The sequence below is a fragment of the Oncorhynchus tshawytscha genome, linkage group LG24 (assembly GCF_018296145.1).
Source record: "Oncorhynchus tshawytscha isolate Ot180627B linkage group LG24, Otsh_v2.0, whole genome shotgun sequence".
Taxonomy (NCBI): domain Eukaryota; kingdom Metazoa; phylum Chordata; class Actinopteri; order Salmoniformes; family Salmonidae; genus Oncorhynchus; species Oncorhynchus tshawytscha.
Window position 1 is genome coordinate 23,825,300 of NC_056452.1, and position 27,893 is coordinate 23,853,192.

Here is a 27,893-nt window from a genome sequence, read left to right on the forward strand (position 1 = left end):
GTAATTTATAAGTATCAATTTTAATCAGCGTAAAAAAAAAAAATTCTTACAAAAATGGTTAACAGACACCTTTTCACAGCCATGCGGAAACAGTTTGCAATACTTGGAAACAAAAGACACAAAAATAATACAACCAATATTATGTCCCCAAACATTTGGTTTATTTACAAATACAAGGTATTGTCTATCAAACCTCGATCACAGCACAAAATGACCAGAAGAAAGAACCTCATGTATCTAGATAGAGATGTACAAACCACATTGCAACCAAATTTCTACCACAAGGGTCAGTGTTTATAATTTCAATACTATAATTTTTTTTTAACAAATCATTTAGTTATTTGTATCCAAAATAAAACACCAAAACATAACTTAAGCCCCTCCATAATTACAGTTAATGAGAATTATTTCCCCAATAAAATAACTAAATCACTTTATCAAATATATATATAGCACCATGATATATAAGGGTTGAATATAGTGGGGTTGTCACATACAAAAAGAGACCCGTGTTAGTATTCAAAGAACAAACAGACACCTCGTTCTAGATTGACTCCCCTACTTCCACTATACATTTAAGATCCGAAAGGTTTGGATAGGTGTAAGCAATATGCCTCAAAATGCCACTAAGCCTATCAAAAGGGCAAAATGGAGCTTGTACCATCTTTCTCATACCTATCCAATCCTTTCGGATCTATAGCATACATAGGATTAGTGGCTAGGGGTCGATTTTAGAGTGAGCGGTAGCACGACTAAAGACCATAACAGCAAACCAAGCTCAGTGTTGGTCCACAGAAAGACCGTACAATTTTGCATGCACTAACTCAATTGATCCGGTCCCAAATCAGCCCCTCCCTCCACACACTTCCTGAATCGCCCCTTGTACACCTGAACAAATAGGTGTGAGCCTATAATGGCATCCTGTTCTTTCAGGTCTCTTAGGGGGGATTCAGAGGTGTTGATTTTGGATTGGGCATCTCGGTGACATTCCTACATCCATTTCTAAGAATAAAGAGTCATTGTATCACTGAAAAAGAAACCTCTCTCTCCAAAATGTGATTGTGCATTAGGAATTATTTGGGTTATTTGGAAGGTAGCAGCAAAGTTAGTCTATAAACAGTTGTGTCTTTTTGTTTTTCTAAGATACGTAATTTGATCAGTTAATTGGTTAAGATTACCACAATCGTTTCACGCTTTCTTCATTCTCATCTAGTTCGTCATAGTCTGTGCCAGATCTGATTACTTGAAGTTAACAAAAAACAAATCCTGAACTCCAAACCTTGTTGACATAAGAGGATAGTGACACACTACATTTAATTACTCTGCTGGACATTGTATATAACCTTAATTAATATTAACAACTAAATCTAAAAACCCAGAGAGAGGAAACGGTAGAAACTATTGATCGTACATCCGTTGGAAAAGGAACTACACATGGAAACAATAATTGAGGGTAAAAACCTAGCTACACAAAGCATGGCGTCAAACTGAACACTGATCAAGGGGTTCTCAATGCATTGTAAATCATTAGGACATGAAGGGTTTATGTCAAATACCTCACCAAATCAACAGAACAATCACAATACAAGAAACCATATCATAAACAGGGGAGAAATCAACATTCAGACATGGGCAAGAAGAGACATTCATTTGTAAAGCAAGTTATTCCATTAAGACTTTTCTTTGAATAACTTGATGCAAAATGTCATTCTGTTTCATTTTGACTGTAATGCACTTCGCTTGACCCTTGCAGCCAAGAAAACACCTTAGAGAAAAATGCAAACATTTCCTGAGAAGTTCATTGTCAACCTTACTGGTATATAGAAAGAGAGATTATAGGTCATTTCCCATCTACTGCAACAATAACTGAGCTCGGTCAACTTTTCTGTACTATTCTATTTATACATAGTGGGTTCAAATAACATCTATTATATTCTGTTTATAGACCATAGTTCACATAGTTGCCATAGTTATGCAATAGAATGTAGGTCAATTGAAGCAAGTATAACATATTGCATGTACCTTAATATCACTTCAGGGTGTTGTAATTCAGCGATCTGACATAGCAAAATACAGAAAACATTATTGCATATTATTCCATTTCGAGGACTACCTCAAAATGTGCTGTTACAAATATCTGTGTTCGGTGTCTAGTCAGACATATGAGGATATCATTATTTTTTATTTGCATATGGTATATCAAGTTGCCCAAACCTGCATCTCAGATTAGAGACACGTTACGATGTCTCTATTTGACTGCCAAGCTCATCAGGAGGTAGTACAACAATATAACATATCACTGCGAGGGAAGAGAGGAAGTCTAGATACAATTGTCACCACTAACTACCGGCTACAATGCACAAGCAGATTCAGGAAGTCAGGAGGATCTCCAACCAATCAGGAATCTAGCAAAAAATGTATGCGGTCTAATTGGTGAATAAAGAAGCCAATGGGAAAGGTTTTCTCCTGCTATAGCCTACTCCAATCAGATCCCATTGGTTTTGTGAACGTACACTTACAAAAGGCTATCAACAAAGCAATGTTTAATAAATGGAGACATTAACACCGACAACGTTGTTATCCAGTGACTCGGTTGAATACTTAACCAGTACACATCCATTTGGCTCTGAAATAAAGAATTAGCCATAAACAAGAGGGGGGAATTCCTAATCAAACGGTTTTGCTTACCTCGATGTCGTTCTTGACATGTAGCCTACAATGTTTTATTTCTGATTGACATCATTTTAGGATTAAACTTTTGCTCGATTGATAGAAATTCTCTCTTTTACGGGACAAGATTTATGTAGAGTTTGCACTTGTTTTCTTAGAAGAAAATAGGTTATGACAAGGAATAAGACATAATGGTTGAGTGTAATAACGAGTATCTAATGTGGTTTAGCTTTGTTTCTGGAGTTGTTTTCCTAGTTAAAAAAACAGACACTAGAGAAGTCTGGTCTTTCTATTCTAAAGCTGCTGCCATGCTAGAGGTAAGGATGGTTCCAACAAGCCAAAGAGACTGGCTGTTTGCTCCTGTAGTGCAATCTGTGACTGTGTTTCCCAATACACACACTAGCATACTACATAGTATGCATAGACAATACTAAGTAGTATGTCAGTTAACCTATTGGGGCACAACCCCCATCTAGTCCTATCACAAGGTTTCAAAACCCACTCAGGCCAAATCACTTTCCTTAATATCTATATAGTTCTATATTGAATAGGTCTCGTCTATGAATATGTATCCTTACTATAATATCCACGCCACTCCCACAAAGAGCTGTTGATAACAAATCAGCATTTAAGACAAAATAACAACCCTTCAATTGAAAAAGTACAAAAACTAACAAAAACAGAAACTTTACCAAAACTTCAAGTACTATTAGCAAATCAAAGCAAGTCCACTTGGCAAAATTGTTGGAAAAAAGATACCTGTTTTATACAGCTTTTTCCCTCCCCCTCCTTTCAAGACCGCGTGAAATAAAATCCCTCCTTCTTAGCTCTCTTACCTGAAAGAAATAAACCAAAGACCTATATATCTGTCACAGTTAGTGCAGGTGTCTGTGTGTGTGTCCCCGAGTTGTGTCAGAGGTCCTGCCTGGCCTACGGCAGGGTGGTGGGAGAGACAGAGTACCCAGAGAACAGGCTTCTGTAGTGGGCATCCAGAGCTCCAAGGCCCCCTGCCTAGATGCATTTATGGAGGAAGACAGAAAGCCACGGTCATATCCAATCATTCAGGGATGTGGGATTCTGATCAGGTTGTCCAGGTATCTTAGCCCTCTTCCCGGCCAGTGGCTTTAGGAAGTGTCCAGTTACCCGTTGTTTATATGGTATGTCAGTCTCACTGAATGAGTGACTGTCCATCAGGGCTCCAGGGTTTGATGTTGTTGCTGCTCAGAAGTGTTCTTCTCCCCTGGATGGTTTTGGGGAGACCTAAGTAGCTCCCTGTCTTGATTTTGTGGGGTACGGGTTTGGGTTTCAGGGCATGTAGTCACTTAGTGTTTTGGGGTACCAAGTCCCCCAGCAATATTCTCCCCTGATTGCTGTGTTAGAGGGCCATCTTTTGTTGACAAGGTTTTTTAGAGCTCTCTCTGCCCTGTTGATCTTGTCTTGGTTTAGGGATGTGTCTTGTCTTAAGTTGGGGGTTGTAGGCAGTGTCTCTCTGGATGTTGGATTTCAGGGGTTTCTATTGTCCAGCTCCCCCTACCCAGGCTTAGCCCCGGTCCCCTGTCCCCCCTGTCAACAGGGCTCCTGTTTGATGTAGTAGCTGCCAGAGCCGATGCTCTCCTGATCTGAGACGCCATGGGAGAAGGTGAACTCATCCACCTCAGCCTGTTCCTCCTTAAGACGTAACAGAGACTCTAGAGTGAAGGAGAGAGAGAGAGGGAGAGAGAGTTAGCAAAATAGAGGGTTACATAAATAAATAAAAATATATATATTTTTTTAATAGTCGAAACCCTGTTCAGCATACCAAGACAGAAGAAAATAGCTAAACAACCATTTAAAAAATATATATATATCTCTTAGGGGGTAAACAACCATTTAAAAAATATATATATATCTCTTAGGGGGTAAACAACCATTTAAAAAAAAGATATATCTCTCTTAGGGGGTAAACAACCATTTAAAACAAAGATATATATCTCTTAGGGGGTAAACAACCATTTAAAAAAAAGATATATATATCTCTTAGGGGGTAAACAACCATTTTTAGTCACAAAACACTTTTCAGCACAGGAACAGCTATACTTGTTAATACCTAGCCCTCCATCTGAGCCTGTAGTTCCTGTAATGAAACCAGACTTCTAAAGTATATTACATCACCACTTTTCCTCCTTCCTGCAAACGTCCTGCTCACCTAGTTTATTTATTTATTTTTCACCTTTATTTAACCAGGTAGGCCAGTTGAGACCAAGTTATCATTTGCAACTGTGACCTGACCAAGATAAAGCAAAGCAGTGCGATGCAAACAACAGTCAATAATACAGTAGAACAAAATAAAACAAAAAGTCTATATACAGTGAGTGCAAATGAGGTAAGATAAGGGAGGTAGTAAGACAATAAATAGGCCATGGTGGCGAAGTAATTACACACTGGAATGGTAGTTGTGCAAAAGATGAATGTGCAAGTAGAGATACTAGGGTGCAAAGGAGCAAGATAAATACAGTATGGGGATGAGGTAGGTAGATAGATGGCTGTATACAGATGAGCTATGTACAGGTGCAGTGATCTGTGAGCTGCTCTGACAGCTGGTGCTCAAAGCTAGTGAGGGAGATATGAGTCTCCAGCTTCAGTGATTTTTGCAGTTCGTTCCAGTCATTGGCAGCAGAGAAGTGGAAGGAAAGACGACCAAAGGAGGAATTGCATCACGAGGTGAGAGGAGAAATTGCCATTTCTCACATTAGTACTTTCACTTCAATAACATGACACAGAAACAAGTGAATAGAACTTGCTTTCATGCAGGTGTATCCAACACACAGCGATCGCCCTGCAGGGTCAGCACCTACAGTGGCTGAGGACTGACCCCTGTTAGCACCCTCTGTCTGTGTGGAGGTCTCAGTGGTTATTTATTGGCAGTGTTACCTGGTTTGTGGGTGTGATGGTGGTGGTGGTAGTGGTGGTGGGTGCGGGACCGGGGGGCCAGAGTGGGGCCCTGGTTGGAGTAAGGGGGCGGACTCTGCTCTTCGTCCTCCCCTGATAGGCTCCTCCTCCTGCCTGCCTGACTGAAGAGCCGACGACCAACCGGAACCTTCCGCTCTAGACACCAAGTTAGACTCAGGTAAGCTACTAAGGGTGCTTTCAGGGTGCTACCGCTCCCAACAGTGTAGATTTGAATGTTCGGTGGCATAGGGTTACTTTATATGTATTTTGAATAATAAAATAAATGCTAACTTATTAACTAATTAATTACAGATCCTATTGTGTGTGTGTGTGTATATAAAGGTAAATGGCCTAGATAATCACATGATGTAATACATTATATAGCATGTACAGTTGAAGTCGGAAGTTTACATACACCTTAGCCAAATACATTTAAAATCAGTTTTTCACAATTCCTGACATTTAATCCACATAAAAATTCCCTGTCTTAGGTCAGTTAGGATCACCACTTTATTTTAAGAATGTGAAATGTCAGAATAATAGTAGAGAATTATTTATTTCAGCTTTTATTTCTTTCATCACATTCCCAGTGGGTCAGAAGTTTACATACACTCCATTAGTATTTGGTAGCTTTGCCTTTAAACTGTTTAACTTGGGTCAAATGTTTCGGATAGCCGTCCACAAGCTTCACACAATAAGTTGGGTGAATTTTGGCCCATTTTTTTCTGACAGAGCTGGTGTAACTGAGTCAGGTGTGTAGGCCTTCTTGCCACTGTGCTTTTTCAGTTTTGCCCACAAATTTTCTATGGGATTGAGGTCAGGGCTTTGTGATGGCCACTCCAATACCTTGACTTTGTTGTCCTTAAGCAACTTTGCCACAACTTTGGAAGTATGCTTGGGGTCAATGTCCATTTGTAAGACCCATTTGCGACCAAGCTTTAACTTCCTGACTGATGTCTTGAGATGTTGCTTCAATATATCCACATCATTTTCTGTCCTCATGATGTCATCTATTTTGTTGAAGTGCACCAGTCCCTCCTGCAGCAAAGCACCCCCACAACATGATGCTACCACCCCCGTACTTCACGATTGGGATGGTGTTCTTCGGCTTGCAAGCCTCCCCCTTTTTCCTCCAAACATAACGATGGTCATTATGGCCAAACAGTTCTATTTTTGTTTCTTCAGATCAGAGAACATTTCTCCAAAAAGTACGAACTTCGTTTTTTTTCATGGCGGTGTTGGAGCAGTGGCTTCTTCCTTGCTGAGCGGCCTTTCAGGTTACGTCGCTATAGGACTCGTTTTACTGTGGATATAAATACTTTTGTACCCGTTTCCTCCAGCATCTTCACAAGGTCCTTTGCTGTTGTTCTGGGATTGACTTGCACTTTTCGAACCAAAGTATGTTAATATATAGGAAACAGATTGTATCTCCTTCCTGAGCGGTATGACGGCTGAGTGATCCCATGGTGTTTATACGTGCGTACTAATTTTTATACAGATGAACGTGGCACCTTCAGGCATTTGGAAATTGCTCCCAAGGATGAACCAGACTTGTACAATTTCTTTTCTGAGGTCTTGGCTGATTTCTTTTGATTTTCCCATGATGTCAAGCAAAGAGGCACTGAGTTTGAAGGTAGGCCTTGAAATACATCCACAGGTACACCTCCAATTGACTCAAATGATGTCAAATAGCCTATCAGAAGCTTCTAAAGCCATGCCATTATTTTCTGGAATGTTCCAAGCTGTTTAAAGGCACAGTCAACTTAGTGTTTGCAAACTTCTGAAACACTGGAATTGTGATACAGTGAATTATAAGTGAAATAATCTGTCTGTAAACAATTGTTGGAAAAATGACTTGTGTCATGTACACAGTAGATGTCCTAACCAACTTGCCAAAACTACAGTTTGTTAACAAGAAAGCTGTGGAGTGTTTGAAAAACAAGTTTTAATGACTCCAACCTAAGTGTATGTAAACTTCTGACTTCAACTGTACATGTTCAAGTTATTTTATTCTGCTTAAATACAATATTTAAAAAACACCAATCATGTTTCAAACGGTTCAGAAGACGGTTCTGATTTATTTATTTTATTTTTCCGTTATTTTGCCAGGTAAGTTGACTGAGAACACGTTCTCATTTACAGCAACGACCTGGGGAATAGTTACAGGGGAGAGGAGGGGGATGAATGAGCCAATTGTAAACTGGGGATTATTAGTTGACCGTGATGGTTTGAGGGATATGGCCAGATTGGGAATTTAGCCAGGACACCGGGGTTAACACCCCTACTCTTACGACAAGTGCCATGGGATTTTTAATGACCTAAGAGAGTCAGGACACCCGTTTAACGTCCCACCTGAAAGACAGCACCCTACACAGGGCAGTGTCCCCAATCACTGCCCTGGGGTATTGGGATATTTTTTAGACCAGAGGAAAGAGTGCCTCCTACTGGCCCTCCAACACCACTTCCAGTAGCACCTGGTCTCCCATCCAGGGACTGACCAGGACCAAACCTGCTTAGCTTCAGAAGCAAGCCAGCAGTGGTATGCAGGGTGGTATGCAGGGTGGTATGCTGCTGTGAAATGTTCTAACACATGGTCTGAATACACCCAAGGTAAGCCAGACTCAAGTAAACCAGCTAGCGTGGTGTGTGACCACATGTCTACACATAGCCCTGCTAAACCACTTCCTAAGACGTGGAACAAGCTGTGCTTGGAACATAGAGGTAGACAGATGGCTCTAGATGGATAGAACCAGTTTCAGCATGGACATTGCCATCGAGGCCTTCCACCAGTGGCCAACTGGGTGGGGATTCCTATGGGTTGGGAGTTACCAGCCAAAGATCAGAGCATTGCCTCCTTTAAATTGGTTTGAAAATGGCTTTAAGCTATATCACTGCCATTTAGTGGCCACACATGAATAACACACAAGAAGACTCCAACACAGCAGGGGACGATAAATCAACAACATTATCTTTATGCTTTTTCAAACACAACAGAATAACATTCAATACTTTAAAATGGAGAGAGCCCCAATGGCACTGCCTATGTTGTCACGGACACCATAATGGCACAGACAGAAAGATAAGTTTGACTCCATTCCACTGAATCCATTCCAGCCATTATTACAATGAGCCCATCCTTCTATAGGTCCTCCCACCAGCCTCCACTGGTGTGGACCAGGGAAAGAGGGAAGCGAGTGATGATGAAAGAGAAGAGAACTCACTTTTCTTTTGTCCTTTGTATTGTTGGGCTTTCTTCTTGTGCTTAGGTACAGCTGCTGGGACTTCTCTGGCCACTGAAATGACAGAAAATAGAGGAGCAAATAAACAGTGGCCTATTGTTTTACACAAATGTTTGTGCCTGTTATTTTGGGACTCCAATCGCATGTTATCAGGTAATTGGTCACGTATTAGCTGGAACTTAATCCAATCCATCAATGAGAGCCTAAGTGGTAGTTGTTTGGTTTATGTGTTACATGGTGTGTTAGTGTGTTACATGTTGGTGTGTTACATGTTGGTGTGTTACATGTTCCTGTGTTACATGTTGGTGTGTTACATGTTAGTGTGTTAGTGTGTTACATGTTGGTGTGTTACATGTTCCTGTGTTACATGTTAGTGTGTTACATGTTGGTGTGTTACATGTTAGTGTGTTACATGTTGGTGTGTTACATGTTAGTGTGTTACATGTTGGTGTGTTACATGTTAGTGTGTTACATGTTAGTGTGTTACATGTTAGTGTGTTACATGTTGGTGTGTTACATGTTGGTGTGTTACATGTTGGTGTGTTACATGTTAGTGTGTTACATGTTAGTGTGTTACATGTTAGTGTGTTACATGTTGGTGTGTTACATGTTGGTGTGTTACATGTTCCTGTGTTACATGTTAGTGTGTTAGTGTGTTACATGTTGGTGTGTTAGTGTGTTACATGTTAGTGTGTTACATGTTGGTGTGTTACATGTTGGTGTGTTAGTGTGTTACATGTTGGTGTGTTAGTGTGTTGCATGTTAGTGTGTTACATGTTGGTGTGTTAGTGTGTTACATGTTGGTGTGTTAGTGTGTTGCATGTTAGTGTGTTACATGTTGGTGTGTTAGTGTGTTACATGTTGGTGTGTTACATGTTGGTGTGTTGGTGTGTTACATGTTGGTGTGTTAGTGTGTTGCATGTTAGTGTGTTACATGTTGGTGTGTTACATGTTGGTGTGTTAGTGTGTTACATGTTGGTGTGTTACATGTTGGTGTGTTACATATTGGTGTGTTAGTGTGTTACATGTTGGTGTGTTACACGTTGGTGTGTTACATGTTGGTGTGTTACATGTTGGTGTGTTGGTGTGTTACATGTTGGTGTGTTACATGTTGGTGTGTTAGTGTGTTGCATGTTAGTGTGTTACATGTTGGTGTGTTACATGTTGGTGTGTTAGTGTGTTACATGTTGGTGTGTTACACGTTGGTGTGTTACATGTTGGTGTGTTACATGTTGGTGTGTTGGTGTGTTACATGTTGGTGTGTTGGTGTGTTACATGTTGGTGTGTTGGTGTGTTACATGTTGGTGTGTTGGTGTCTTACATGTTGGTGTGTTACATGTTGGTGTGTTAGTGTGTTACATGTTGGTGTGTTACTGTGTTACATGTTGGTGTGTTACATGTTATTGTGTTAGTGTGTTACATGTTGGTGTGTTACTGTGTTACATGTTGGTGTGTTACATGTTATTGTGTTACACGTTATTGTGTTACATGTTGGTGTGTTACATGTTGGTGTGTTACATGTTAGTGTGTTACATGTTAGTGTGTTACATGTTGGTGTGTTACATGTTGGTGTGTTACATGTTCCTGTGTTACATGTTAGTGTGTTAGTGTGTTACATGTTGGTGTGTTAGTGTGTTACATGTTGGTGTGTTAGTGTGTTACATGTTGGTGTGTTACATGTTGGTGTGTTAGTGTGTTACATGTTGGTGTGTTAGTGTGTTGCATGTTAGTGTGTTACATGTTGGTGTGTTAGTGTGTTACATGTTGGTGTGTTAGTTGTGTTACATGTTGGTGTGTTAGTGTGTTGCATGTTAGTGTGTTACATGTTGGTGTGTTAGTTGGTGTTACATGTTGGTGTGTTACATGTTGGTGTGTTACATGTTGTGTGTTACATGTTGGTGTGTTAGTGTGTTGCATGTTAGTGTGTTACATGTTGGTGTGTTACATGTTGGTGTGTTAGTGTGTTACATGTTGGTGTGTTACATGTTGGTGTGTTACATGTTGGTGTGTTTACATGTTGGTTGTTACATGTTGGTGTGTTAGTGTGTTACATGTTGGTGTGTTACACGTTGGTGTGTTACATGTTGGTGTGTTACATGTTGGTGTGTTGGTGTGTTACATGTTGGTGTGTTGGTGTGTTACATGTTGGTGTGTTGGTGTGTTACATGTTGGTGTGTTGGTGTCTTACATGTTGGTGTGTTGGTTACATGTTGGTGTGTTAGTGTGTTACATGTTGGTGTGTTACTGTGTTACATGTTGGTGTGTTACATGTTATTGTGTTAGTGTGTTACATGTTGGTGTGTTACTGTGTTACATGTTGGTGTGTTACATGTTATTGTGTTACACGTTATTGTGTTACATGTTGGTGTGTTACATGTTGGTGTGTTACATGTTGGTGTGTTACATTTGGGTAGAACTGTGGTGTTTGATCTCACTCTGTGCGGCGGGGGGCTGTAGCTGGTATCCGGTCAGCTGACACCAGCCCACGGGGTAGAGGTCAGACGACTGACAGTCCACCCATTGGTCGTACTCGTCCTCCCAGCCGTCAAAGTGGATGCGCAACAGGCGGTGGACGATCCGAGTCACAGTGGCAACACACACCAACCTGGGCTCCATCAGGTCCACAGCCTCCAGCTTCATACCCTGACGGAACCCGTGGTTTGGAACATCCTGGGCAGGGGCAACAAGATGGCGGAGGCAAAGACGAGAGACATTTTTATGTTCGTGGTCAATACAGTGTTTTTTCCATAACAATTTTTGAAAAATGTATTACATCAAACATGTATGTTAGCGAAAAATAGATAAATAATTTGCCTTGTTGGTAATGCCTGCTTGTAGTCGTTTTATTTTGAAGTATAATTTTTATGTGATCATAAAAAGACAGAACCACAGGACTGCGCTAACCAACAAAACAACACAGCCACGATGTCAGGAATCAGTCCTACCTTGTTAAAGAGCTTCACAGGAGCGGCTATTGAACTTGTTTCTCTGAGGTAGTCAAACCATTTAAATGGCAGTTTAGTGTACCCTGTGGGCAGAGTCAGTGGTAAGGCTGGGTTAACACATAACCCTTGACCAGAGAGGCCAAAGAGGAAGAGGAACAAGAGCTACCTTCAACAACTGGGACAAAGAGACTATCTCAATAAGACTATCCTTAATTAAATAAACAACGGTTGAAAAAAAAAAAAAATACCTGAGTGAGGGAATGTTGCAGTCTGTAAAAGAAGGAAAAGAAAGATGGGGTAAGAAGTGTACCTCTAGGGTGTGTGAGTTCGATGTTGTTGATTTCACAGAAGCCGGCAGGGAAGATGGAGGGAGAGGTGGAGTGGTAGCAGAACCAGTCTGAGCCGTCCGTCACCTCCGACCCGTCGACGCCGATCATGAGGTACCCGTCTGCCAACACCTGAAACAGACAGCAAACATCAATCTAAGAAGTATACAACTCAAAACCTTAACAGGTGACCGGGGACTGAAAGTAAGTAGAGGGAAACCCCAATCCAGGGGAGCCAACAGTGGAGTAGTATGACCCTTGAATTCTACCATGGAAACGACCCAAACTGTTGCCATGCCTTTATTACAGTGGCTACACAGAAAGTGGAGAAGTGAGACAGTTACCTTTCTTACAGTGGCTACACTTATAGCTGAGAGGTTTAGAGGGTCGATGGCCTCTAGTTTCATCCTGTCCCTGAACCATTCACCATTCTGGTCCACGTCTTTCACCTGAGGAGATATCACAGATTCATTCATCATTCTGGATCCGTACATTGGAAAAATAATCAATACAAACCACAGAGGCACAAAGACTTGGGGCATTGTAAGCATGTGGTGTATTTACATTACCTTGGCAAACAGCTGGGCGGGGGCATCCATTTGACCATCGATTTTCTTTGACACATCTGGGAAACAAACATTGTCAGCAGAGTCCGAAAACAAACACATTGGACTAACTACCTACCTAGGCCTAACTCACTAACAAATTAACTACCCAAAACCAACTAACTTGACTGACCGGATCGTTTGAAGCGGTGTCCGATGCTCCGTGACCATCCGATGGAGTGTATGAGCGGGGAGTACATGTGACACCAGAAGTCGTCAGAGCCCTCTTCGTAGACGAGCCTCAGCCGTCCCCCAATCACCTGCTCCACCAGGGCCACCCGTGTCCGGCACAGGTGAGTCTTATCCACCACCTCCACACGCATCAGCTTCTTAAAGGGGAACTGCATGTTCTCATGGACCTGGGTAGAGAGGGGGGAATGAAAGGAAGTGCTATGAGTGGGTGCTTTTAGAGAACTAGGGAGAGTTTAAGCCATCGTCCTTACCAGTGTTTACATCTTGCAGCTCAATATGATGAAATCTTACCTTGGTGGCAAAGTCTGGTGGTAGCGTTTTGGCTCCAGTGAGACGCTTCACAAGGAAAGCTTTCCAGTTAGAGTACTTTAGCTGTATCGCTGAGAGAGAAACCAGAAACATAATCCATCATCAGTCTATCAATCTGTTTTCCATCTTCTGTTAAGATCAAGGCCTGTTAAAAAGGCCTGTTAAAAAGGCCCGTTAAAAAGCCTGTTAAAAAGGCCCGTTAAAAAGGCCTGTTCAAAAGGCATATTAAAAAGGCATATTAAAAAGGCACGTTAAAAGGCATATTAAAAAGGCCTGTTAAAAAGGCCTGTTAAAAGGCATTTTAAAAAGGCCCGTTAAAAAGGCCTGTTAAAAGGCATATTAAAAAGGCCTGTTAAAAAGGCCTGTTAAAAGGCATATTAAAAAGGCCTGTTAAAAGCATGTTAAAGGCCTGTTAAAAAGGCCTGTTAAAAGGCCTGTTAAAAGGCATATTAAAAAGGCATGTTAAAAGGCCTGTTAAAAAGGCCTGTTAAAAGGCATATTAAAAAGGCCTGTTAAAAGCATGTTAAAGGCCTGTTAAAAAGGCATATTAAAAAGGCCTGTTAAAAGCATGTTAAAGGCCTGTTAAAAAAGGAAGCGTATTACTATGACCATGATTATGGAATGATGTTTACATTTGGGAGGTACGAGCGGTTTCCCGCTGGATGCGCACCACCCGACGTGGTGGATCTCTGGAACACAGAGGTTACACCAGAAGTCCCTGCTGGTGTCGTTGTCAAAACCCTCGTACCGCAGCAGAGCCTTGAACCCTGGGGAAGAGAACAGAAACACTAAGAGCCTTTCATGGGACATCTTTACAACACCATTACTGTGCATTCTTCAAAGAAATATTAAGAACAGTCTGCTCATTATGGCAAAAAAAACCCAACAACAATACTTTCAAAATGTAAAGAATTGTTTTGTTACACGGATAAAAATCCTTCAAGTGGTTAGATGTGTTCTTACCTGACAGTTTGACGATCCCTGCTACCCAGTAGACTTTAGTAGAGAGGTTAGTATCGGAGTTGAGCACCTCGACCATCACTCCTTCAGCTAGGTCTCCCCAGCACGTACCCATAGGGACCTGAGACACCGAGAAATAACGAAATGTTACATGTTAAATGCTTAATATATCCCACAGGGTACACTGTTGTTGATCAAAACCAGGTAGATTTACAGATATAGAACCTTAGCATCTGCAATTGACTTCATTACAGGACCATTTGAACGCCTAGCTGTTGTTTAAACGTACGTGCTTGAAGCAGCTGACTGGTGCTCCAACCAAGTTATTGCTACATATGTACCGCCCCCAGTCAAAGCCTTCAACAGGAACCACTGTTGGGGAGAAGGAACAAGGTCAACATTAACTTCACTACACTGGGTCAGGACAGAGAATGTGTGTTCTTATGACTAAAACCATCTTCCATTCAAGGCCATTCTTCTGCATAACAACAATATGAGAGATTGTGTGTTCTGACTATAATATAATATATGCAATTTAGCAGAAGCTTTTAACCAAAGCGACTTAGTCATGCATGCATACATTTTACATAAAGACGGTCCCAGTATCCTGGCTTTGAAGCGCCATGCTCTACCAACTGAACTACAGATGGACTCGCCTGCTTTTGACTTAGCCTGGTTCTGTTGTTGTTGACTTGCTTGGTACTGGGCGTAAGCTGCCAACTTCGCCATGAGAGGCTGTTTCTGTAACACCTTGGCCTTTTTCGTAGGTGGTTTACCCTTTAGTAAAAAGCACAAAACATTAACAGTGAGATTAGATTGAAGAAACAAAATATGCCCACACTTTCTACTGGTTATGTTCTCTTGCATTTCCAAAGGAAATAGAAGAAGTTGTTCTAATTCTACTATCTGGCTACAACAAATAACATACAGAACAGTATGGGATTATAAGGTTACCTGGAGTCGAGCCAAGATGCTGGCTTTTTTAGAGTTGGAGGAGTAACTTCTAGAGCAGGAGACGCTGCAGAAGCGTTTAGTCTTGGAGTAGAAGGCGTCTCGCACTCCGACCATCCCACACATCTCACACGTGGCTGGAAAACAAGGCAACACATAAACATTTCCTGGAAACTCAGAATAAAGCAGGAAATTCCAATTCATTCAAAGCAATGTAGTCTTCTTTCATCAGTTATTTTTCTCAACTATATTGTATGAAATGACAGGATAACTATGACAGTAGCAGGCCGGGATCTATGTCAATCACAGGCAGCCACTCAATTCACTCGCTCAACCGGTTTTGTGCAATCACCCCAGAGACACTGACTGACCCATAGGATTCGTAACTGATTTATATCTATGGATTCTATATCAATATTTCCCTGTACTGACCCATGCCGGTCTTGCCGTCGGGATAGGTGTAGACCTGTCCATTGTTTTTGATGATGGGCAGGCTGGCGGGGATGGAGGGCACCTCGTCCTCACTGTCATCTGAGCTGGAGCTACTGGTGCTCTCCTCACTGCAGCTGTCGTACCGGTCAAACATCCCAAACGAGTCCTGGCGCTTACGCTCCGAACGCGGGGTGCGTTCAGCCTGGAAGGAGCAGAGAGAGGGAACGCATGACGCCCTACTGACCCAATTGTACAGTGAGGGGGATATAATATAATTTATTGACACTTGTTTCTTTCAACAAGTGAATAATCACAAATAACATGTTTTATTATGGCATATTAGTCCTAATAGAAGATTGGTATACTTGGAAACGGTGTACGGTAAACAATGTGATACAACAGCCACGCTGATATGTAGCAGATATAACTACCATGGCTACAGATGAGAAACATCCATACCAATACAGTTACTAGCATCGGATAACAAAATGTAACTGAGCAATAACTGAGTCTTACGTATATATATATATATATATAGAGAGAGAATACAATACCAGTTTCCTTGCTATATAATCACAAAGCCGCCTAAGAGTGTTAATTTACCACCTCTGCATATAATAGTAGCTGGTAGCTAACGCTAGCTTGCTAACTTAGCTGTCTGGAGAAAACACCTAAACGATCCTTTCTCCCTCATCTTAATCACATTAACGTTACTTGCTAGCTATTTATGTTATCGTTAACACGTAGCTAGCTAATATTGTTAAAAAGGATTTTGCGGAATGAATGTGAGAGACATGGGCTGGGCCTTAGCTAGCAAACCTGTTATTCCAGTTCTAGCGTTAGTTACTTGGTTAGCTGACCTAGCGTCTGTTACAAGACAACGCTTGCAATAAATTATTTAAATGAGTAGCCATTTAGCATGTAAAAAACGAGTAAAGTAGCCACATATTCACTTTCCAATAAAATAAGGGCTGTTGGATATTGCTATTTTGTAGTTTAGGGGATTCAATCAGCTGTTACTACAATCCGATAATGAAAGGGAGGCGCTAGCTAAGGCTAAAGTTAGCAAGCTTGCTACACAACAAATCGGATACGGACGGACCACATCGGGAAAATTAACTCACCAAATCCCTTGTGTTCTCCATCAGCCCTTCATATAGTTACAGTATTTTATTGGCTCAATTTGAATAGTAAACCCCCCAAAGTAGGGGGTTTAATAGCTTGAAAAAGCTCAACTCAGAGCCCGGAAAGGAACTCAAGCAGGATAGTATCAACAAAAATACAATGTGTCAAATGAGCATGCGCGTTCAGAACCCACTTTGCTGTGATTGGTCAGTGCTGAACGACAACACAGAAAACAAAACAATTGTAAATAGTCCACCCTACTTTCATTAAAATGTAATTTACTAATATAACCATTTTCGATTGTAAAAGAGCAAAGTGACCTGCCAAAAGGTTCATAGTCAATATACTGTAAAAGGCATTTGTAGAGTGGAACAGACGAGGCACAGGTATACTCTGAAATCAAATCAGAAAAGCATTCTGACATTTAACATATTTAAGTGTAATATCTTTATTTTCACAACATAAAACTAACGCACAATAGTACAGAGGCTTACATTTTAATTTACAGATTGATTTTGTTCTAACAGCCACAATCACCTAATATAGGGCTCGAACGACTCCTAGCACAGTGCTTTATCTTAAACAATACTGGCATTCGACTTCTTTTTCCTCCATCTCTTCTCCTCAGCAACTTAAACAATAAACACATAGCAGCAAAGCATAACTGCATGAAAGGCATAACCCAAATCAACCCGTATCAGGGAAAGACCACAGTTCAATGAAATTGGCTGGGAGAACTGCTGCACAGTCTGCAGATGCTAACCATTCCTGCAGATCAGTAGTGATCAGATTGGTTCAGGCCACATGGTAAGTGGCTAAATTTGCCGGCTGAGGTTTTGAAAAAAATTATCCAATTGTTTCAGATAAAACAGAAAATGCCAAGGAGTACGGGGCTAATGGTTCATTTGGGATTCAGCATGAGTCAAGTAAGGCTTCATGAAGAGGACGAGGGGGTTGGTGGCGTGGGGGTGAGGGAAGGTGTCCACTTCATAACATGGAGTTGATGCAGAGAGTGGATGGTCAGTGCTGAAAGAAAGCGAAGGTGAGGAAAACATTTAACAGGCCAATTTTAGTACAACACATCCCACTACACACATCCAATAAAAAGACATGTTAACAAAAAGTCAAGCCTTTGAATTTGTATCCATTCATCATTAAATTCGATCAATTACAATCAGTGCATATTTAACAAAAACATTACAGAAACCAGGGAAGGGTATACGGAACTTGACAAGTCTGTCTTTGGTCTCAGACGAACTCGTCCTCTAGAACATCATCAACGCTTCCTGAGATTGAGGCCACTTCTGAAACAAGAATATAAAAACACACATTAGGTCAACTAATAAATAAGCATCGTCATTCTGGTTACACATTTAATTCACCACCACATCTCAGTGAATTGTCCAGACAGTGTTCCACACGACCCCTGATGAACAACAGGAAGTGCCTTGGTGATTGAGGAGTGACGCAGGCCCAAAGACACACAATAGCCATGTGACGAATCAACCCTAGTTGTGAAAAGTGGAGTCCCTCTGAAATTCAGCTTTACCTCTGTTTGGGATAGACTCCTTCATAGGTCATAACTCCTGAGGGCTCGCTCTCCTGTCATTTACTTCAGTGCAGTTGGATTGCTCGGCGGTTCGCAGACCACTCCTCTGATGCGGTGGCCGCTCTGCAATACCCAATTTTCCACTCTCCGTCCCAAACTCCTCTGATGAATGGAATCCCGCTGAAGGTTCGTTCCTGTGTTCAGATCCTGACTCCTCCCCAAGTGGACTCTTCACTTCCTCCATCTCGTGTTCGTCCAGTCGGTTTCTCTGTTCCTCAGTCTTCTCATACATTCCAGCTTGGCTTTCCAGGGCATTCATGTCCATTGCCTCCTCAGAGAGGTGGAACGGTAATCTTGTTTCTTTCCTCGTCCTCTGTGGGTTGCCACCATCAACATTAGGGCAGGACACAGCCTGACCCTTCTCCCAAGCAGGCGCCACTGACCCCATATAGATAATATCACTCCCACTGCTACTGAAACTACTGCCAACTACAACCACACTAAGACTTTCAGTGCTATCTTCACCACCCCCATGCCTGCCCTCTTCCAGCCACAAGTGCCTCTGTGTGGGGAAGGTAGGAGTGGAACCGATGTCGATGGCCCCCTCACTGTTCTGTTCCTCGTCCACTTCCTCCTCCAGACTGTCACCTCTAGTCGACCACCAAGTTGAGTTTCCCCCAGTTGTCTCCACTTCTCCGGAAGACGAGGTTATGCCACATTCCTCATCCCCGTCATAACTGGAGCCCTCCAGGAAGACGTTGTCACTCAGCATGACCGAACCCAAAACAGAGGTCACGACCTCCAGAGGCGACAAGGAAGTAGACGAAGAGGTACAGGAGGACATAGGAAGTGTGTGTGTGAGTTGCAGCTGGGGCACTGAAAAGCTGTAGAGGTTGGTGGTTCGGTTGAGTGTGTGACAGCGCTCGTCCGGGACCTGGTGGTCTGGGGAGAGGGGGTGTTCAGAGGGGCTGGGGGACTCCAGGATGTGGGAAACCAGGTCCACCAGGGCTCGCTGGGCCGGGGTGGAGTGGGTCAGCCCAAAGCCAAACCCAGAGGGGCTGTCATCAACATCAGCCCGCTGCAGCTCCAGAGGGCTCAGAGAGCCTGAGAATGACAGTGTGGCCAGCTTTAACACCCACTCATCATTCTGATGGCCTGTAACTTAAGACATGTGTTGCCAAAAGGAGTTGGTCACACTGCGAAAAGAGAAAACACCTGGGGACAACGATTTGATTTTCTAGGGCCGTGTATAGGGCTGTGGCGGTCACGAAATTGCATCAGCCGGTGATTGTCAAGATTGTTAATTACCTTGTTATTTGCTTGAAACATTTAGCATCTCCTGGCTTCCACACAACCTACAACCCACTATAAAACCTAATAAATCCATGTAATATAGCCTACACCTTCATTATTGATTTTAGACAGGTCTAAGGAGGCATGACATGAAGAAAATGTAGTCTATTTCAGAAGAACAGAATAGCATACTCTGAGTTGTCCTTATGTTAGGTCCTGATGAGGCTATGCCAAATGGCTGTGGGCTACACTAGTTCATTTACCAGACAAGATTTGCTTAGAATTCCATCAAATTATTTTATAGTATGAAGAATACAATTAAACAAAAGCTGAATAACATAAATTAGCTGCAAATTGAGGGTTTGCACATGTTGGTATTCTGTGTTGAGCGGTTAACAAAGAAATAGATATTCCTATACGCTTAATTTAGAGTTAATGTAACTTCATACAAACGTTGGGCTGTTTTAATACATTGTAAGGCTGTATGAGACTAATGATTTGAAAAAGTCAATTGAAAGGCATGAGCTCTGCTTTGTTTTTTTGCACAGGCTGTACACTCCAATAGTCTCTCATTCACAATTTGATAAGCGCTTGCGAATGCCTCGAATTTCCTGGCGGAATCCCCCTTTTTGGCTGTAATGTACCTAAAAAAATAAACATGTATTTTTCGGCCCGGAGTGACCTTCTCCGTATGTGTGCTGCACAACCCAAAGTGTTTCACACGGCTCTCCGTCATGTGAGAATGACTTGTCATGCAAAGTAGATGTCCTAACCGACTTGCCAAAACTATAGTTAGTTTTTCCTGTAAATTTGATGAGTGGTTGAAAAACGAGTTAATGACTCCAACCTTAGAGTACATAAACTTCCGACTTGAACTATATATCTACGCACTTAAAAAGCAAATGGAGGACACTCATGCCTGCCAGGTAGGCTATGCTCCAGTTGTGAAGAGAAGCAATGTGCTTAACATTAGGAAATTTGAGAAATAAATAGTAGGTCTAGTCTGTTGAGCAACAAGTGTTTGATTAGATTTGCTAATACATTTGCATTGATGTCAGTGATTAGAGGGACAATGGAGCGCTGAGTACCATGCACTTAGTAGCCTACCAAACTTGCAAATGACCAGCAGCAGCATCAGAGCTTAGAGAAGCCTAACTACATGTGGAATTTGACTGCCTTCATGACCGCCAAATACATTCACCGCAACAGCCCGTGTCATGTTCAACAAAGCAAATAAATGCATTGAAAAGGAACATGAGTTATTTCACTCGCTCAGGTAGAACATATTCCATTTAAATGTTTTTGTTGATTTACTTACTGAATGGAACCCTCAGTGTATACCCACCTGATAAGCTGATGCAGGACAGGCTTAGCTCCGACGTGGCTCCAGTCACATCATCCTAAAAGGAACACAGTTAAGTCATATATTTCTGTACTTGAAATCTTCATCTCTAATTGATGGTCCCTCTCCTCTGCCTGGTGTTCTTACCAGCATCCTCTGTAGTGTTCCAGGGTCGTCCCTGTCGCCACCCCCGTTCCCATTATCTTGGCTAGGTACAGCATGGCCCAGACTCACCATCTCCTCTCCTAGATCTACAGCCTGACAGAGAGACCACCAGATCAGGAAGTTCAAATGTTGACAATCATAGGGGAAGAAAAAAGTATGACAGGGCTATAAGAGCCTGAGGAGGAGAGAAAGTGTGAGTGAGTGACAGTTGACAGCCATTTTCCATCCTAGTCCAGTACGGACCTTGCCCTCGGTGTTGTCGTAGAGCTGTACACTTGGCCAAGAGGAGACCTCAGAGTGGGTGTAGCTGCACAGTTTGGCCAGCAGGGGTCTCCACTCTGCAACATACGTCAGGCGCTCAAAGTCATCCAGGGCTTGGTCGCTCCACACGTCACCTGCAGGGTTGACTCCAGCTAGGCTGCACTCGATGGCCTGGAATGGTAGGCTGAGAAAGTCACTTCTAGAAGGGGCATGAGAGAAGACAAAACATTAGCCAAAGAGCCACTAGAGAACACTTTCATCTATGATTTATTAATACAACTAGGAACGCTGGACTATCGTCCAGCTCTTTCTGACCCCTCACCTCATACTTCGGAGACTATCCCTGGGTAGTTCTCCATTGTCTCCGAAGTCGACATAGTAGAGGTCCACTAGGCCAGAGCCCATCACCCCCAGGACCCTCGCCCTGTTCCAGGTGCCGTAGTCCCGGTACGGAGCTGCCACGATGTCCCCCACCACGATGGTCTCCACTCGCTGCTCCTGGAAGAGTAACACAAGTCTCAACACAGACAATCCTATAGAAAGTGTCAAAAACATCTCTGCAATGTAGAATGGTGTTTAGAGCAGACTATTTCAATGGTTTTTTTGTAGGTGGAATCTAGACAGTTGTGTTCATTGAGGCAGGCAACGGGAAACAAATGGGCATGTCTTAATGGACAAGACAGTCCCTTCCTGTTTCAGTCCGTTTTCACCTGTTTGGTGTCTAAAGAATACAAGCAATGACTGACCTGCAGGGTGCCGTTGCTGTAGAAGCGGCTCATCTCGGCAGTAAGTTTGTCCAGCTGGAGGGAGCGGACCCCCAGGATCTGGATCCAGAAGTGGTGGGGGTTCTCTGACGCCGATACATACACCTCCAGGTGCTCATCTGGCTGGAAGCTCAGGTCTGGGCTGGGAACTGGAGAGATATATATTTGAGAGAAAATATGAACATACACACCATTACATAGTCTGTGCTGCAGAGAATAGGAAATCTCATTCCGTAGTCAATGATTAAGAAAATCAGCAGAGTCAATGGGAGAGCACCTGTATCCATCTCAGTATTGTACAGCCAATTTCAAAATGGCTACAACTATCCCAGAACTCAGAACATCAAAACTCACTTTCAAATTTAGAAACATCTGATAGGGAGTCGGGCGACAGAAGATCGTCATCCTCTCGTGCCTCTGTAGCCAGCTGTACGGTCTCTCCTCTATCCTGGGCAAGGTCTCTCACTGCGGTCTGAACACCGTTAGCATGGACCAGCCTCCCTTCCTCCATCCAGAGAGACTGTGGAGCCTCCTCCAGCTTCAGTTCCTGTGTGGGTTTGATCTCAGTGACCTCTGTAGTAACAGAGTAGAGTCCATACAGCCAGATGCTCTAATACACCCCTATATTAGGTTAATAACCATTAAAGGAATGTGTTAGAGCATCAGGGTGTATGGGTCACTACATGACTACTATAGCAGGACTTCTGCACTCCAGAAAAGTGACGCGTTGGACCTTTGTTTACCTCAGACCCTTGACCCTGGGGCTCGAAGGGTCTTCGTTTCTGGCGCAGGGCCGAGGACTGGGTTATCCTCCTCCTTACAGCCTCATCCTCAAATACCTTCTCTAGGATGAGCTCCTATAAGAATAATTAACATGACATTGTTTAAGTGTGAGGTACATAGCTGGTCATAACACTGCAGAACATAAACATTCTTGCCCTTACCTTGGCCCGTCTGACCTCCAGTCTCGTCCCTGTGACAGACACCATGCCCCTCTCTAGGCCCCGCCCCCTCTCCCTGGGACATAGGACTCTTGCTCCTGTTGTCCTGGTGATGAGCTTCAGAGACTCCCCTCCACGACCTGAAGCACACAGTAATATAATTCAAATCATTCATACGATTTCTACCTATGAAACGGTGAGAACTGGAACAAGGCTTTTAAAACCTGTTGGGGCTAGGGGGGGGCACAAGGAGTTCCCTGAAGGGAACACGCCCTCCCATTCAGCTGATAAAAATATTATTTAAAATATTTAACATAAAATATTATTATCAATATAAAATATTCATCTTGTTAATCTACCCATCGTGTCCGATTTTTAAAATGTTTTACAGCGAAAACACAACATATATTTTTGTTAGATGACCACCAAATTCAACACCACAGAGCGATATTTCAGTCACAAAAGCATAAATATAGATAAAATGAATCACTAACCTTTGATTATCTCCATCAGATGACACTCATAGGACATCATGTTATACATGTAGTGTGTTTTGTTCGATAATGTGCATATGTGTATATATAAAAATCTCAGTTTACATTGGCGCGTTACGTGCAGAAATGTTTTGATTCCAAAACAGCCGGTGATTTTGCAGAAATACTCACAATAAACATTGATAAAAGATGCAAGTGTTATTCACAGAAAATTAAAGATAAATGTATCCTCTATGCAACCGCTGTGTCAGATTATTTATACAGAAAGAATCTGAAAATGGTGCTCAGAACCCAAAGAAAGGCACCATTTGTCTCAACAGAAGCGGCAAAAAAACCTAGAAATATTCACTTACCTTTGAATATCTTCATCAGAAGGCAGTTCCAGGAATCCCAGTTCGACAATGACTGATTTGTTCCATAAAGCCCAGAATTTTGCCACTTGTTAGCTTGTTCAGCCCAGCATTCAACCCTCAAAAAGCACAAGCAATTCCTCCAGACAAAAGCTCAAAAAGTTCCGTTACAGGTCGTAGAAACAAGTCAAATGTATGCAATCCATATTTAGGATGTTTTAAACATTAAATCAGCAATAAGGTTCCAACCGGAGAATTTCATTGTCTGAAGAATTGCATTGGAGCGCAAATACACGCTCTCGTGACCGCGCGCAACGAGACCGAGGCTTTCTACCAGACCACCCACCAAAAGAGCTACTATAAGTCCCTCCTTCATAGTAGAATCATTCAACCAGAATCTAAAGACTGACATCTTGTGGAAGCCCTAGGAAGTGCATGCTCATCCAGATCTAACATGGACATCCAATGGCACTGTTCTCTATATTGAGTATTCACTTCCTGTTTGGATTTCTTCTCAGGTTTGTGTCTGCCATATGAGTTCTGGTATACACAGACATAATTCAAACAGTTTTAGAAACTTCAGAGTTTTTTCTATACACCAGTAATAATACTATGCATATATTCCCATCTGGGAAAGAGTAGGAGGCCGTTTACTCTGGGCACGCCTCTCATCCAAAAGTGAAAATACTGCCCCCTAGCCTCTTAACCTAGACATGGCAGTTTCTTTACAGGCATGTAGAACACCCTCTTTACCTATGATACGTCCGAAGGCAGTCTGGGGTACCTCCATGACGTCAGTGGTGGTCTCACAGTCTGCGGCCAGGTTCTCCAGGGAACACCTGGCCAGCAGCACCTGCTGAGGTGAGCCCTGCAGCAGGAAACACACGGAATTCTGGCAACTTTGCTCCCCCTCGCCTGCCTGTGAAGACTCAGAGAGCACCCTCACGCGGGCACCGGACTTCTGCATCACCTGGATGGAGGGCAAAAGAGGGACAGGTGAGAAGAGACCCTCCACACCGTCACACAGAGCCTGACATCATGATGAAATAGTAAGACAACCGGGCCAGGTGGGCTGGTAGGTCACTGACCAGGTCCAGGAAGGAGGCTTGGTACTTGGTAATAGTCCTGTAAACCTCCAGAGGTACCGACATCCTGGACTCCTCGGTGTTAGCAAGCGGAGCTATAAAATAAAAGGAAGACACCACTCCATAACCCATAGTGTAAAAGGTGGTTATCGAGTACCAACGAGATGCGAGACTCACAGCTGGTGCTTTTGATTTGCCGGTAGACTATGTATCCCACCGTCGCTCCTACAGACAGCCCCGCTGCCAGAGCCACAACTTTACCAGAGCTCAGGGTGCTCTTAGGGCCCTCCCGCACTGCCTCCATCACACGCCGCGTGCCCAGGGAGAGACTCCACCTACACAAAGCATGTTACGTCAGACACCACTTAGACAAGTAGAACACGTCATAATTCAGATTACCTAGACAGACGTCGGATTCCACCTGAAAAGCATGTGTTTAATGGCCTCCTGAAAGTGGCACCCATTCCCACACGACACATTTGCTGTTGGAAACTGCACATCCTGAAAGCTCCATAGAAGCCATGCAGTGAAATTGTGAGCGTACAAACCAGTTGGCTAAATTATACTTACCATTGAAATTGGCAAAATAAAAACAGTTATTCCAAAGCAAGAGGGAATAACACCATTTCCCTCAACATCTATACCGTGGAGATAGGAACGTGAAGCAATCGCCCCACTAGTCTGATGTAGGCTACTGCATTCCTTCAGATCAAACCAACACACACAATAGTAACCTATGTGATTAGCCACTGAGCACGAACACACACAAAGCACGGTTCAGCCATAGGGCAGAGAGCATACTGCCTTTGGCCTCAGCCCAGAGTGGCGGCTGCAGACAGAACCCAGACGTGCTGTTAGCTGTGCAACAAACACCACAGTTGGGCCCAGCTCAACTCCTGCCATTAGAAGTAGACCACATGAGGCCCGAAACACTATACAGATAAATACGTCCATCTTTCTAATCTTTGTAACTGGTCCAAGTCCATTTATGTTAATGCATTTGCTGCTTGTGCTGAAATAGGACCGGACTGGAAAGGAGACTATAGTGTAGAACTGAAAGGATTCGACTCGGTTTCGGGGCATACGTAACCCAACAGTGTGGTGTATACGGCCCACTCAGGCCTGAGGCAGCTATAGCGGTCACACCATGCAGACTGAGGCGTGTGTGTCGTCTCACTGTGACAGGATGGCCCGCGGGCTGTAGTTGAGAAAGACCTGGGACTGAGAGATCCCCAGGTTCCCCACGTCCATCTTGGCAACCCAAACAATGTCACTCCTCTAGAATTTGGGCTCTTTTGAGTTCACCAACCAGGAGAATTGACAGACAGGTAAGAGGTTATCAGCAAGTGGCTCATTTTACAGCAAAAATGAAGTATTTGGCACCATCTAGAGACTGTAGATACCTGCTTGCAACTGTGGAAAGGACTAAGTTTGATCATACACTCATGCTGAGCTGGACTATTGTTTGGAATTTGGCTGAATGTCAGTGACCCTGCTGCATGCAGGAAGCTAGCTTGCCTAATAAAAATCAGACTGATGGTAATTGGTATATAGTCAAATAAAGCACTTACAAGCCAGAATGTTGAATACAATTACATTTGTACTTACTCTACTGGCTCTCTGCGGGGTTGGTCCTTCAGCTGGTCGAAATCTGAGACAATAGCCACAGGAAAGCATTATCTACCCAGCATTTTAGAGCGCCAGTACTGATGTTGAAATGTCTTTCACCTGACATGGGCAATACCATGCAAAACACCTGCAAGACATAGTTCAGTATGCATGCTGCATGCCTCACCTGCATGTACATCCAAATTGTGCACGTGCTTTAAGATGTTTGCTCATGACCTGATTACCACACAGAGACCCGCATATCGAAGTGGGTCCAACCTCACGGACAATCGGCAGACTATGTTAAAATATAAATTGTATTCAGACTTAAAAACTAGACATTCCTTGTCTAAGTAAAATGTGCGTGACTATGTTGTACAGGCAATTGAAAGCATCGCCACAATCGGGACTAGGTACCGCTGCAGCAATTAATCCGTAGTACTCAAAATGTACTGCGTCGTGTAAAAACATTTAGCGCCGGAGACCACAAACAGATGCTAGCGTAGAGAACCTGGTTTTCAACGAGGACGTTCAAAAAGCAAACATTCTTTTCATTTCCTTTGAGACATATGCTCAAGTTACATGCGGATGCAAATCATTATTTCCTTTCAGGCGTTAGTCCTTCATTGCAATGGAGAAGCCCGTAACGCTACGTTTGGAGTGCCGCACTAGGCTGCGATGCGTTCTGTGTACCACATGCGTTCAATATTTTCAACTCGTGCGTTGCTTTATGGTGCGGTGGTAAACGGAAGTACAGACTCCAACTATATAAAAGCTATCTAGTTGAACAGCTAAACACATGTACGGCAAATGCGGACTACACACCCGGCAAAACGCATATGCATCTGATGGACATCGGGCAGTGACCGTTTGGAAAGCAGTGTACCGACACTAGCTAACTCACTCAGAATGAGGTCTCAAGTCATTTGGTGCAAACGGAGTCGCAGTGACATTGTCTAGCAGCATTCGATATGTCAAACATGATCATCAATGTCAAATACATTAAAAGCAATCAAAACTAGTGTTAGTTATCGTTGACACTTACAAAAACACCTTCGCTCGTCCTTTGACCGCTCTTCAAAAATCTTCTCCGTTCCAACTCGACGCATGGACGGACGTAAGTAATGTTATATCAAGGCAAACTCAATGATATTTGACTGGTTGGTTAAGAATCCGAATACTGGTGATTTCAGCCAATCACAGCCGAGGTGCTCGGTTGGTCATGCTTTGGGGGAAGAGCTGTGGCCTAAAATAACCAATCACCAATCAAATGTTCAAATTGTCCTCCAGAAGGTGAATTGATGTTGCAGAAAAAACAATGAAATAAATATATTGTACATACAGCGCACGCTGTTGCAC

General features: G+C 42.9%; 2 protein-coding genes across 8 annotated transcripts; both read right to left on the reverse strand.

Annotated features, from left to right (window-relative positions):
• Nucleotides 1-16,848, reverse strand: mbtd1 (mbt domain containing 1). 2 transcript variants are annotated; one of them, XM_024386377.2, is made up of 17 exons: nucleotides 16,682-16,848; nucleotides 15,558-15,759; nucleotides 15,129-15,262; nucleotides 14,831-14,951; nucleotides 14,464-14,546; nucleotides 14,178-14,295; nucleotides 13,847-13,981; nucleotides 13,197-13,285; nucleotides 12,847-13,072; nucleotides 12,678-12,733; nucleotides 12,453-12,557; nucleotides 12,093-12,240; nucleotides 11,783-11,865; nucleotides 11,273-11,507; nucleotides 8,820-8,891; nucleotides 5,581-5,754; nucleotides 1-4,358 (listed from the first exon to the last, which is right to left on the reverse strand). In XM_024386377.2, exons 1-17 carry the CDS (start codon nucleotides 16,700-16,702, stop codon nucleotides 4,237-4,239), a joined length of 2,124 nt encoding a protein of 707 aa, XP_024242145.1. In that variant the 5' UTR covers nucleotides 16,703-16,848; the 3' UTR covers nucleotides 1-4,236. The 2 variants fall into 2 exon arrangements, with proteins under 2 accessions (XP_024242145.1, XP_024242146.1); XM_024386378.2 differs by lacking the exon at nucleotides 5,581-5,754.
• A 266-nt stretch (nucleotides 16,849-17,114) lies between these two features.
• tdrkh (tudor and KH domain containing) lies at nucleotides 17,115-27,716 on the reverse strand. 6 transcript variants are annotated; one of them, XR_002949303.2, is made up of 17 exons: nucleotides 27,580-27,618; nucleotides 26,535-26,577; nucleotides 26,104-26,218; nucleotides 25,104-25,261; nucleotides 24,930-25,021; nucleotides 24,595-24,811; nucleotides 23,001-23,137; nucleotides 22,800-22,913; nucleotides 22,411-22,603; nucleotides 22,039-22,205; nucleotides 21,615-21,790; nucleotides 21,275-21,491; nucleotides 21,014-21,124; nucleotides 20,870-20,924; nucleotides 18,232-19,335; nucleotides 17,910-17,986; nucleotides 17,115-17,708 (listed from the first exon to the last, which is right to left on the reverse strand). XR_002949303.2 is itself a non-coding variant. In XM_042305555.1 (16 exons), the coding sequence occupies exons 3-15, from the start codon at nucleotides 26,175-26,177 to the stop codon at nucleotides 17,931-17,933; spliced, it is 1,767 nt and encodes a 588-aa protein (XP_042161489.1). In that variant the 5' UTR covers nucleotides 26,178-26,218; nucleotides 26,535-26,577; nucleotides 26,722-27,195; the 3' UTR covers nucleotides 17,115-17,708; nucleotides 17,910-17,930. The 6 variants fall into 6 exon arrangements, 2 of the variants coding, with proteins under 2 accessions (XP_042161489.1, XP_024242142.1); XR_002949304.2 differs by lacking the exon at nucleotides 27,580-27,618 and adding an exon at nucleotides 26,722-27,214; XR_002949302.2 differs by lacking the exon at nucleotides 26,104-26,218 and having other exon boundaries at nucleotides 27,580-27,716.
• Between the last annotated feature and the right edge of the window lie 177 nt (nucleotides 27,717-27,893).